This window comes from Balaenoptera physalus, assembly GCF_965194825.1.
Source record: "Balaenoptera physalus genome assembly, chromosome: X".
NCBI classification, from domain to species: Eukaryota; Metazoa; Chordata; class Mammalia; order Artiodactyla; family Balaenopteridae; genus Balaenoptera; species Balaenoptera physalus.
Window position 1 is genome coordinate 91,975,882 of NC_138903.1, and position 13,003 is coordinate 91,988,884.

General features: G+C 37.3%; 1 protein-coding gene across 1 annotated transcript in view; it reads left to right on the plus strand.

The window, feature by feature from the left end:
* Window positions 1-13,003, plus strand: part of PLP1 (proteolipid protein 1) — a 345,526-nt gene that overhangs the window by 12,285 nt on the left and 320,238 nt on the right. Inside the window, exon 7 of the mRNA XM_082447740.1 lies at window positions 881-9,905. Within this exon, the coding sequence (XP_082303866.1) occupies window positions 881-952 (72 nt within the window). The 3' untranslated portion in view covers window positions 953-9,905. The remainder of the gene's footprint in view (window positions 1-880; window positions 9,906-13,003) is intronic.

Sequence of the window (13,003 nt, forward strand, 5' to 3'; positions counted from 1 at the left end):
TGTGAGGAAGAGGAAAGAGATTCGTGGTCAAGAATAATAAGATAGAGCATTTACAGAGCATGTAACATTGCCAGGTGCTTTGCAGTCAGAAATTATAGTTAATTCTCAACACATTCAGGTCAGATCAGTGACAAGAACACTGAAACCTTACTAAACGTGATTTTTGGTAGCCTGGAATTCTATATACTGTAAATAGGAATCATCTTGGATGCTCTCCAAGGGATTTACTTACTCTCCTGAAAATACTGGAAGGACCTCTTAACATTATTAGAATTGTTATTATGGATGGTGTTTCGGCGCAGTGTCAATGTAGTGCATTCATTGTTCAGATTAAGAACCCGGGGTACTGAAGGGTGAAGCAACTTATCTCGAGTCATTGAATAAGTGGTGATCAGCCAAGGATCAGCTTGCAGCACTCCTGGCCCCCACCGCTGAGGCTTTTCTACGGAGTCGAGTTGTTCTTCATCTTGTGAAATAAATGGATGCATTAAGCAGGGGAAGGCTGTGCTGCACGGTGTGGCTATGCATCTACAGCAAGCACCCTATGAATCCAGGTCGCTCAGACACGTAAGATATGATGATGGCAGAGCCCAGGTAGTGTTCACTTTCCTGAGGAAAACTCAGTGCTGGGCTGAGCAGAGGTGTGGAAAAATTCCTTGTCGAGTTGATTCTCTGGGCCTGGGCCATTGGAAGGAAATGTCTCAGAGAGGACTTCTAGTCAAGTATACAGGGCAAAAGCCTGGATGTGCTGCTTTTTGCAGAACAGGAGTTTTTTCTTTATTTAACTATGATTTTATTTCTACCCTTCCTCGTTCCCAAAAGGACTGGAGGAGGAAGCCTTTTCTACTCTCACTCATATTCTCTCTTCTCTTACTTACAGCTCACCTTCATGATTGCTGCCACTTACAACTTTGCCGTCCTGAAACTCATGGGCCGAGGCACCAAGTTCTGATATCCTGTAGAAATTTTCCTTTCTCTAATAGCGAGGCTCTAACCACACAGCCTACAATGCTGCGTCTCCCATGTTAACTCTTTGCCTTTGCCACTGACTGGCCCTCTTCTTACTTGACGAGTGTAACAAGAAAGGAGAGTCTCGTGGCGATTAATGTCTCTCCGTGGACTCTCCCCTCTTACGTACCTCTTTTAGTCATTTTGCTTCATAGCTGGTTCCAGCTAGAAATGGGAAATGCTTAAGATGGTGACTCCCCATCTGCAAGTCACAAAGAAATGGAGGCTCTAATTCAATTTTCAAGCATCTCCTGAGGACCAGGAAGTGTTTTCTTCTCAAAGGGCACTTCCACTGATGGAAACAAAGTGGAAAGAAAGATGCTCAGGTAGAGAAAAGGGATGTACCTGGCCCCCTTGCCATTTTGGGGGCCAAATATATTCTCGTTGGTGTACAAAACCAAGAACTCACTCCTGTCTCCCTATTACCATTGACGATAGAAGAAAAAAAGAATGCCAGCAAAACAATAAAAGCATTTGCCCAAATCTACCTATTGCAGCTGGGAGAAGGGGGTCAAAGCAAGGATCTTTCGCCCATAGAAAGAGAGCACTGACCCTGATGGCAATGGACTATTTAAGCCCTAACTCAGCCAACCTTACTTATAGCATAAGGGAGCGTAGTGTCTGTGTAGACAAAGGGGGCACCTGGCCTTATACCTCGTTAGAGAAGAGAAACAAGGTGTTGTCAGCATTTTCTCACTCCCTTCTCCTTGATAATAGCTACCATGACAACCCTGTGGTTTCCAAGGAGCTGAGGATAGAGAGAAACTAGCTCATATGAAAAAAGCCTGGCCTAAGGAGCAGCAGTTGCTAGAGGCTAACGGTGTAAACTGAGCCAGCCCTCTGGTAGACACAGGATAGATAACTCTTTGGATAGCATGTCTTCTTTCTGTTAATTAGTTGTGTACTTTGGCCTCTGTCACATCTTCACAATGGTGCTCTTTTCATGGGGTATTATCCATTCAGTCATAGCAGGTGATTTGAAGATCTTGATTTGTTTCAGAATGATGCACATTTCACATTTTTCAGTTTGTCTACCGCTTGTTTGGGGTTGTACCAGAAAGGTCTGGAGAATGATTCTTTGATTATGATTCTTTAACAAATGAAAATTGGACATTAAACAACGCAAATGATGTGTAAAATTGGCTAGTTCTTGCATCTCTTGGGATTTTCGACCAATTATTCCGTCCTTTGCAGAAACAGATTTGGTGAATTTGAACCTCAATTTGAATAACCTATTTGATCGTTCTTTCTAGCTGGCGGGAGATGATTTGATTTAGCAATGTTACCTTGGTGTGTTAAAGAGTTAGGTTTAACATACAGGTTATTCTCTCCTGGTGCAGATCATATACCTGAATGCACCAGCCATCAGCTATTCAGTTGGTAAGCTTCCATGGAAAAGGAACAGTGGAAAGAGTTTGAAATTCGAATAGATCCCAGGTTTCAGCCTTCCCTTTCTGTGTTTGGGTTTTAACTTTGGGTTAAAAAATAAAAAGTTGATTTGTCTTTATTAAGGGAAAGATTTTATGGGTATGGCTGTAGGTGGCTCTGTTGCTGTAAAGAGTCGTTTTGTGTTCTCCCCCAAAGTGGTTTCAACAACGTTTAAGGAGATGTAAGGTTTACAAAAAGGCACTTGATATTTGCTTTCAGAACAGTATACAAGACAAGCTTCCAGGCTGCATAGAGGGAGCAGATGGAAAAGGTTCTGTAAGAAACCAATCAAGATCAAGGAAAGTGAAGTAATCCATACCTTGTGTTTTGTTTCGATTTAATAACATAACAAATAACCAACCCTTCCTTGAAAACCCCCCATGCATACATGCACACATATACACACATGAAGAGAGTTAATCAACTGAAAGTGTTTCCTTCATTTCTGATATAGAATTCCATTTTTAACACACATAAAGGATAAACTTTTAGAAACTTATCTTACAAAATGTATTTTATAAAATTAAAGAAAATAAAATTAAGAATGTTCTCAAACACCGTGTCTTTTGATTGAATTGTTCTGTTTTACCCTACAATAGCAACTCAAAATAATTGTACCTTTATTGTGCTTTGTTTAAGGAGCTTATTTATTTTTCAGGTCATACAAGTCATTCCCACAACAATTTTCTGAAATAAAGAGTAGATAAATCACTTCTATTTTTTATAGCTGGAGACACTAAGAAATAGAGGCAAATAAAGTACCCAAAGAAATCCAATAATCCAATAAATACGTATCTGAGCTTGGACTAGAACTCAACTCAGGTCTTGCTACCAACTCATTGAATTGTAAGGTTTCTTTTCTCTTAGAAATTGGGTTTCAGAGTGTTGTTCTACTAATTCACAGTCAAGTATGGTTTCTTCTTTAATATGACAATGGTGCCCCAGCCCTGGTGTGTATAGGATTCAGTTATTGTTAACTTTTCTTGGAATTGTTTGTATATTCCAAAAATGAACATTTAGTGCTTCATACATGAATAATGCTTAGTTTTATCTGGAAAGTACTGGTTGAAAGGTTTAATGTAGGGGCAGAGCAGATATGGGAAGGGCAATGTGAATTTAAACAGTCTGTGGCAGGGCAGTGTTAAGATAAATTAGTGACACCTGCTACTCTAATGGCCAGCCCAGTAGCCCACTTGGGACACAGCATTAAATCCCTGTCACAACCCTAGGCTAGAATTTGGCACTGTCGGACAGTAGGCACTCTAATGACCAGCCTAAGGAAAGCTGACTTAAAATTAGCTGTCGATTCATTGTCCCGTAGTTGCAGATGGCAAGGAGTGTGATCAGAGAGAAAGGAGAGTTTAGCTTGGGGGCAACAAGTCAGTCATCAGTTAAGGAGCTCTGTTCAAAAGTAGCTTCAATTTCATCTCCTGGTTTCTGCTTCACTGCAATCAATATTCTGCAAGCAAGGCTGCTTGGATGACTTTAAGACAAAGAGAATAAAAATATGACAAGGACTTATTTTTAGACACTGGCAAACAAGGACACAGCACTATATTTTGGAGAATTGATTCAGGGTGCTATAGAGTGATGTATTTTTGCCTCAGAGGAGTGGAAAACCAGTTCCCAAGAAAGCTGTGTTCTCCATCTGCCCTTATTTGGCTCTGCCCTCTGGGACTGATCTATAGATGGAGATTCCAGGCTCTCAGAAGCTGAGAGTGTCTCCAGTCTGTCAATTGAGCCCATTGTTCTTAGCTCTGCCATACACCATAAACCTCTTTTCTCTGAACTGAAAGAGTTCTCTTTGTGCTTAGATCAGCCAAAGATCAAGATGCAGCAGTATAAACAAGAAATATTTTCTTACAGCATCAGTTGTACTGCTTTTCCTATCTTCAGGGTCAGTACTGAGTGCAGTTATGCAGGGTGTGGAAGCTGTGGCTTTGGCCAGAGCAACATTCATTCATTCACTAATTCAGTCTACAAATATTTATTGGGCACTTACTAAGCTTTGTGCTAAACCCTGGGAGTTTCAAGTTTGGGGGTGATGTGGGTAGAAAGGGGATAAAGATATGATCTCAAGGATCTCACTCAGCCTCAGCCATAGCAAAGAAGAGTTCCAGGGTGGAGCAGAGTGGAGGCAGGGAGCATGCCAGAAGCAGTCTGACCGGCTGACTGCAGTGGGCATCTGAATTCTCCCCTCAGTATGTGGGAGAGGTCGTGGTTAAGGGCCATGACTTCACGTGGCTCTGGTTTTCTAGGGCCCTGATAAAAACAAGACTTCAATTTAGAGTCCTGACAACTTGTGACTTGCTCTCTATGTCACCCTGCTCCTGGCCTTACATGTGACAGTATTTATGTACACACTGTCACAATGCATGTGCGTGCTTCCACCCACTCAGTCATCTGGGGAGTCAGAGGGCACACAGATCAGGATTTATATAAACACAGGCTATTCAGCCTGCCTTTTTTTCCATCCAGGCTAAATCTGAGAAGCCATGAGGGTAATATAAGACACAAGGTACTTCTCTTTGATTTTTCATACTGTGAGCACAGATAGTGTGTCTATTTGGGCATTCATGGTTAGCTTGATGAATATTAAGTAACAGAGGGAAGAAATATTCATTCTTACATTAAAAAAAATCATACTTGGCCTTTTCCTACATCAATAAGCAGGTAAGGAATTCAAGTCAACATCTATAAGTTGGGAAAGATTTTCCATGTCCACTTTGAAGCAAGCAAAAAGCTTTTCACAATTTTTATTGTCCTGGAAACTTTGGTGTCTATGTGTTCCTGCTCTGGAACTCCTTGAATTCATCAAATTTATTCCAAAGGAAAGAAAAGTAAGATAAAGTAATGAGTGTTTTCCACATCATGAAATAATCAAAGGAAATCCAACCTTAACATTATTCAAACCTTCAACAAATATTTATTTAACAAATTATCTGTGCCGAGTGTTATGCTAGATGATGGTAATACAGCTGTGACTAAAACAGAGACAGTCTCTGCCCTCAGAGAACTCAACTAAAGACAAAAAGGGTTAGGGAGGGAGACTGGAAGTGTGGTAAAGAATGAGACTAACATCCTATGACAGAAAAGGTGGAAAAAACAGAATCGGGGAGAAACTTGTACAGTCCCATGAGAAACAGAGTCAAGTAAAAGAAGATGGAGACATGTGACTGTGTCTAGAGAAAGAGGCCTGACATGCTATGGTATTTAGGGTTGAAAAATGTTAAAAGGCCTTCTACTGTTTTGTTCACCAACATGGACAGTAGGCCAGCTCTGGGCTCTGAAAGAACTATATTGATTGATACTCCATGTATTATGTGAAGCTCTACCTTTCAAACATGAAAAGGGAAAAACCACAAAGCTGGGTTCTGAGGGTTACAACATTAAAACCAAGCAAGTGAGCTGATACTTGCAAATTTATAGGTGGCTCTAGTTTTTTAATATTTTTTTCTGATTAAGTTCTTTTTTAAAAAAAAATTTATTTGAAATATAGTTGATGTACAGTAATGTTATATAAGTTACACGTGTACAATATAGTGATTCACAATTTTTAAAGGTTATACTCCACTTATAGTTATTATAAAATATTGGTTAAATTCCCCGTGTTGTACAATATATCCTTGTAGTTTATTTTATACAGAATAGTTTGTACCTCTTAATCCCCTATCCCTATATTGCCCCTCCCCACCCACCACTGGTAACCACTAGCTTGTTCTCTATATCTGTGAGTCTGCTTCTTTTTTGTTATATTTACTAGTTTGTTGTATTTTTTAGATCCCACATATAAGTGATATCATACAGTATTTGTCTTTCTCTGTCTGACTTATTTCACTTAGCATAATGTTCTCCAAGTCCATCCATGTTGCTGCAAATGGCAAAATTTTGTTCTTTTTTATGGCTGAGTAGTATTCCATTGTATATATATACCACATCTTCTTTATCCATTCATCTGTTGATGGACACTTAGGTTGCATCCATATCTTGACAATTGTAAATAATGCTGCTATGAACATAGAGGTGCATGTATTTTTTCAAGTTAGTGTTTTTGTTTTTTTCAGGTATATACCCAGGAGTGGAATTGCTGGGTCATATGGTAGCTCTATTTTTAGGTTTTTGAGAAACCTCCATACTGTTTTCCACAGTGCCTACACCAATTTACAATCCCACCAACAGTGGACGAGGGTTCCCTTTTCCCCACATCCTCACTAGGTAGCTCTAATTTTATTTGATGACTTGAGCTCACATGTAGAACAGCTTAAAAAAAAAGAAGGGAATTGTGGCGCTTGCAATCAAAGCTCTCTTCCATGCCCACAAATGTACTAGATATGAATTTGGTGAAATCTTATTTGATTTAAAATGTGAAATCAGCCCACATTAACAAAAAATGCGAACATAAACATAAACATTCTTCTGTTTGCAGATGATATTATTATCACAAGCTACGAGTGATCTTAGTAAACAAATGTCTCAGCTAATTATTTCTAGAAAGAAAGTTTACATATCAGTAAACAAATTTGTCATTTTCAGTAGATGCTCCCAACTTCTCGTTGGTGAATAGTGTCAATAATTCCATAAAGCAAGTACTTGAGGATATATTCTGCAGCTAGTATATTTGGTAGGACACACAAGTAAATTACATTTCTCAAAGCCAGGTGGTTTATGGGTGCTTACTGAGTTTGTGGTGTGTGTGTGTGTGTGTGTGTGTGTGTGTGTGTGTGTGTGTGTGTGTGTTGTTTGTTTGTTTCTTTGCTTTTAGTAGCTGAGGTGGTTATAGCCACTTTCAAATACTTCCGGGTTAAAAATTTTTTAAATGTCACGTTTTATGACATGGGGTTTTGATGGCCTGTTTGTCTCAGTGTTAAAGAAGACCCAAAATAACCATCTGAAAAGGATCTTGGCCCAGTCCACAGGCAGCCACACCTCCAACAATAATAGATACACTCTACTAAGCCCTCTACAAAGTATTTTCGATGTCTTATATCATTTAATCCTCACATCAGTCCTATGAGGCAGCAGCAGCTATTATCCGTCAGCTCCAGATTGGAGCAATGCACCATTACTGGTCACATCAGTTTGAATTTGAGGATGGCCAGTCTATCCCAGTTCAGCTGACTGCTAAAGCTGCAGAGCTGAGCTGCATCCAGGTGCTTGTCAGGGAGCAGAACATCAGTCATTACAGCTCAGTCCCTACCAGAAACTCCACTGAGAGAAATAGTAGTTATGAAGGACAACCTGCAGGGAGTGTAGTCCATTCATCCCCTAGTCATCTCCACATATGTTTGATTGTGCAATCCTATAGTAAAACATACCCACCTTCCCCCTGCCCCATGACCTTGCTGCTCCAAGTGTGGTCTGAGGACAAGCAATATCAGAATCACCCGGGATGATATCTAGGCCCTGCCCTAGAATTACTGAATCAGATGCCGAACTTTAACAAGATCTTAGGATGATGTGTGTACACACTTAAATTTGAGAAGATTTTCTGAATGCAATCATATAAAAAGGTATTAAAATGTATCAATATAATACACTTATCTTTTATCTTCTTTTTACTTGACCAGAAGGAACTTTAATAATTTACCAAAAGTAGAAAGTTAACAGACCACATTCTTTCATCATAATCCAATAAAACTAAGAATAAACAATGAAAAGTGGACCCAAAATGATTTTTTTATAAATTGAGGGATGCTTATAAGTAATCTCGTAACCAAATAAGAAATCATAACTAAAAAAAAAAACCCCAAATTTTCTCAAATGTAATAATAAAGAAAAGATTTCATTCCCGAAACTCCATACTGAATAACACTCTTTTTCAAACTTAGGTTTCTTGAAAATTGTATAGCTGTACACAATATTATCTTTAATTTTGAGAAAAGACCCAAATCAAATGAACAAAGTATATAACCTCAGACATGAGAAAAAGAAAAACAAAGTAAAACAAATGAAAGCAGGAGGTAGGTATTAAGATAAAAGCTTATGTTGATTCACTAGAAAACAGAGAAAGAGTTGAAAATATAAATGAAACCAAAAGTTGGTATCTGAAAAGACTAATAGAATAGATATTTCCCTGCTGATTCTGATTAAATAAAAAGAAAGAAGGCAACATTATACCATGTTAGTAACAAGGAAGGAGATACAAAGATGGAAGAGATTAAAAATATTAGAGATGATTATGTACAACAATCTGGCAATTTATTATAAAATCTTGAGAACACAGAATGTCTCCTCTTAAAATATAAAGTTCTGAAATGGACCCAAGAAGAGTTAGAAAACTGGAACAATCACAGAATAGACAGAAATGGTGATTACAGAACTACTATTGAAAAGAAATGAGGCTCAAATGATCTCACAGCTGAGATCAATATAGTGGAACTGATACTACGTGTAATACACTTATCTTTAAAAAATTAATGTGATATTTGTATACTGCCTTACTAATATATTATACAGATTATAAAGCATGCAAAACAGAACATTTAAAGTATGAGATAAATATGAAATAATATTTTGAAATAAAATTTATTTGATTATATATATGAATCTATCTCTTATTTGAAACATATTATTATAAATATTTTAGTGAGAACAATGTGACTGACTATGCCTCCTTAATTTTGAAGTGATGGTTTAACATTTTGGAATATGGAGTTCAGTTTAAACTAAGGCTTGGCTCCAATGAATGTCATAGCTAGAAACGATACCTCACAAAGATTCATAGATCTAAATGGCTGCAGTATGACATTAGCTGTGCTCAGTAAATCCTGTTACTAACTTTTCATTTACGCAAAGGTTTTTTATTAAAGTTTGGCTATTAAATTTCCACTCTCCCTGACATCAATCAGTGGCTCTTGCACATTAAAATGTTTTTACAAACCAGTTCAAGCTATTGGAGTAGACTGTTTTAGGCAAGTTTATAACGTCCTGTTACAGTTTTTCTTACAACTGTGCAAATAGTGACACACTTAGCTCTCAGCAACAAAACTACAAGATGATGAAAACATCTTCAAATATCTGTTATCAAAATGCTCTATGACCTATTCCTTTGAAAAACACTTCCTTTCTCACCCATTGTTAAAAAGGCATCTTTCCTTGACTGACAGATAGACTGAGTGATGACATAAGAGTCAATCTTTATGTTAGATATTAATGAAACAGTTTCTTTCTTCTTTTAAGATTAAAAATTAATATAAACACTAGTTCTAATGGATCATGTTGCAGTCTCATAGAGTACACAAATCCCACATTAGAGACCATACTCTGTAGCAGTTTTTCCAAACCATTTTGAGTATGAAAATCTCTTTCTAAAGTAAAACCTTTTCTCAGGCCTCCACCATGATAGTGGCTGTACTTTTACCATCAATTGGTTGAGAAAACATTTAAAATTTACTATTAATTTAGTAACACTCTTTTTTTTAAAGAGTTTTTAAAAGAGTTTCCCTTTTTTTCTTCTTTTTAAAATTGAAGTATAGTTGATTTACAATGTGTTAGTTTCAGGTGTACAGCAAAGTGATTCAGTTATACATATCCATATATACATATCTATATCTATATCTATATATTATTTTTCAGATTCTTTTCCACTGTAGGTTATTATAAGATATTGAATAAATTTCCCTGTGCTATACAGTAGGTCCTTGTTTATCTATTTTATGTATAGTGGTGTGTACCTGTTAATCCCAAACTCCTAATTTATCCCTCCCTCCCCCCCTTTCTCCTTTGGTAAACATCAGTTTGTTTCTATATTTGTGAGTTTGTTTCTGTTTTGTAAATAAATTCACTTGTATCATTTTTTAAAATTCCACATATAAGTGATAGTGTATAATATTTGTCTTTCTCTGTCTGACTTCACTTAGTATGATAATCTCTAGGTCCATCCATGTTGCTGCAAATAGCATTGTTTCATTCTTTTTTATGGTTGAGCAATATTCCATTATATATATATATATATGTGTATATATATATATATATGTGTGTGTGTGTGTATATATATATATATATATATATATATATATATATATACACACATATATATATATATATCTCACATCTTCTTTATCCATTCATCTGTTGATGGACATTTAGGTTGTTTCCATGTCTTGGTTATTGTCAATAGTGCTGCTGTGAACATTGGGGTTCATGTATCTTTTCAAATTAGATTTTTCGTCTTTTCTGGATACATGCTCAGGAGTGGGATTGCTGGATCATATGGTAACTCCATTTTTAGTTTTTTAAGAAAACTCCATACTGAATAACACTCTTTTAAAACGTTTTCTTATAGAAAATTTCAAATATACACGGAAGTAGAGAATGTTGCAATCGACTCCACATATCCTTTACTCAACTTCAACAACGATCAACATTCAATAACACTTTAAAATGAGCTTTTATTTTATTGCTGTCCACATGAATGAAGACATTCATTCATTTATTCTACTGATAATTCTTGGTGTTCAGATGGATATGGTGACTCCTTGCATAAATGCTGCCATTTTCTACCCCACCTGCTTGTGGACAGACAAGCAAAACTTTGAGAACTGGTTCAGTCTAGAGTCTAAAATCTTTGTGATTTAAACCAGACCAAGAGGTGACAATATACTTGAATCATTTCATATTGGCCCCCACAGAATTACTTTTAGTGAATTGCTCTGCTTTGTGATGTCAGTGACCTATATTAAGCGGCATTTTTAAAAAGCAGTCCTTTACAACAGTGACTAGGTTTTCTATGGGCATGTTTTTGTGGGTGTCATTCATTATACTATATTTATCCAGAAGGCTACAGTGGAGACATTTCTCTGCAATCTCTGTATCAAAAACGACTGTGCTTTATTTGAGTGGTGGAGTACGGTAAATTCATTACGATTACTGATGTTGTTGTGTTTTGGATGTTTTTCTGGAGCACATTCAAGCACTTTAGTAATTTACTCCATTTCTGAGTTGTTGAAACCATTCCAAAACAGCCTCTTGCTTTGTTGGGTTCTCTTTGTTTTTCTCTTTCCCCTCTGGAGGTGCACAGGGTGGTCAGGATTGAAGGACGAAGAAAGAAACAGTTCTAGGTCTGTTTCTTTTCCCCCAGCCTCCACTTCAAACTCCAGAATACAGAAACCCTTAAAAGACTGGGCTTAGATGTGGCATGGGTTCTATGGTGAAGTAACATCTCTCAACCAGACCTGGGCAGATTTGATACTCCAACCCTAATAAGAACTCCAGGCTCCTTGTCATTTTTAATACGTCATCCTGTACCCTGTTTGGCAAACCCTTCTAGAAATAGATATAAATTTGAATTAAAATGGCTCCATGCCCAAAGCTTTTACTTTCACAGGTTAGAAAGGCTTTTATAGTGTTCATTACCCTCTTTCGCATAATAAGAGCCTAGGGGAGCTAATTCCCAGGGCTGTTCTCCACATCCTGGGGTTCTGCAATTGTTTCAAGGAGTATCAAAAAAAGATATAAAAAAGATCTTAATGCAATTTAATTTTTAAAGGCATATGCCATACATTTTTAGGAAAAGATGATGAAATAAACTAAAATAAAAGAAGTAATACTTTTCAGTTCTAAAATATCTGGAAATTATTGCTTTAAAACAGGGTTACCGAAAGAGTGGATCCGTTATAGGCTCTGCCTCATTCGCTCCACCTCTGCCTTCCTGGGCTTACAGTTGGGTACAATGATGTCTCTAGGAGTGGGTTTTGCTGTGACCCCTATGTTGATATTCATGGCCCTTCCTCCGTTCCTGCATCCCATTCTCCCAGCCTGCGTACTCACCTTGTACATCATACATAGTAGGATTGTCCCCATTTTGGATCGCTACAACTGTCACTTATAACTCTAGTCCCCTCCTAGGAGTGTGGCTCAGAGTTGCCCTTACCAGTTGGTCTGCCACCTTCTCAGTTACCCTGTTTCTGTTAAACGGTGACAGGCCTTCTAATGGCCACTGGCAACCCTGCCTGAACCTCTCTAGATTTGTTTGCTATTTTCTGCACTTTGTTCACCCTACTAGAGTATAAATAAATTACCTGCTTCACCAGACAATCCTGTAATATGAATAACAACCTGGAAATATAATAACAGCAAACACATATAACTTCTGCTGTGTGTCAGTGTTATTCTTAGTGCTCTCCAGATATTAACTCATGCAAGCTTCATAACAACTCAGAGGTCAGTACTATTATTATCAATGATAAAGTTGAAGAAACTGAAGCACAGATGTAGGTTAAGTACATTGCCCAAAGTTACAAGCTGATAAATGGTGGAACTAAGAATTTTTTAACCATTTATTGAGGTATGACTGACATACAAAAAGAAGTAGATATTTAATATATTACAACTTGATGTGTTTAGAAATAAGTATACCTTGTGGAACCATCATCACTATCAATGCCATAAACTTAGCCATCACCTCCAGAAGTTTCCTCTGTCCCCTTTGTTTTGCTTTGTTTTTCCTTTTGCGGTAAGAACACTTAACCTAAGATCTAACTTCCTAGCAAAATTTTAAGTATACAATCCAGTACTGTTAATCATAGGCCCTATGTTGTAAAGTAGATCTCCAGAACTTATTTATTTT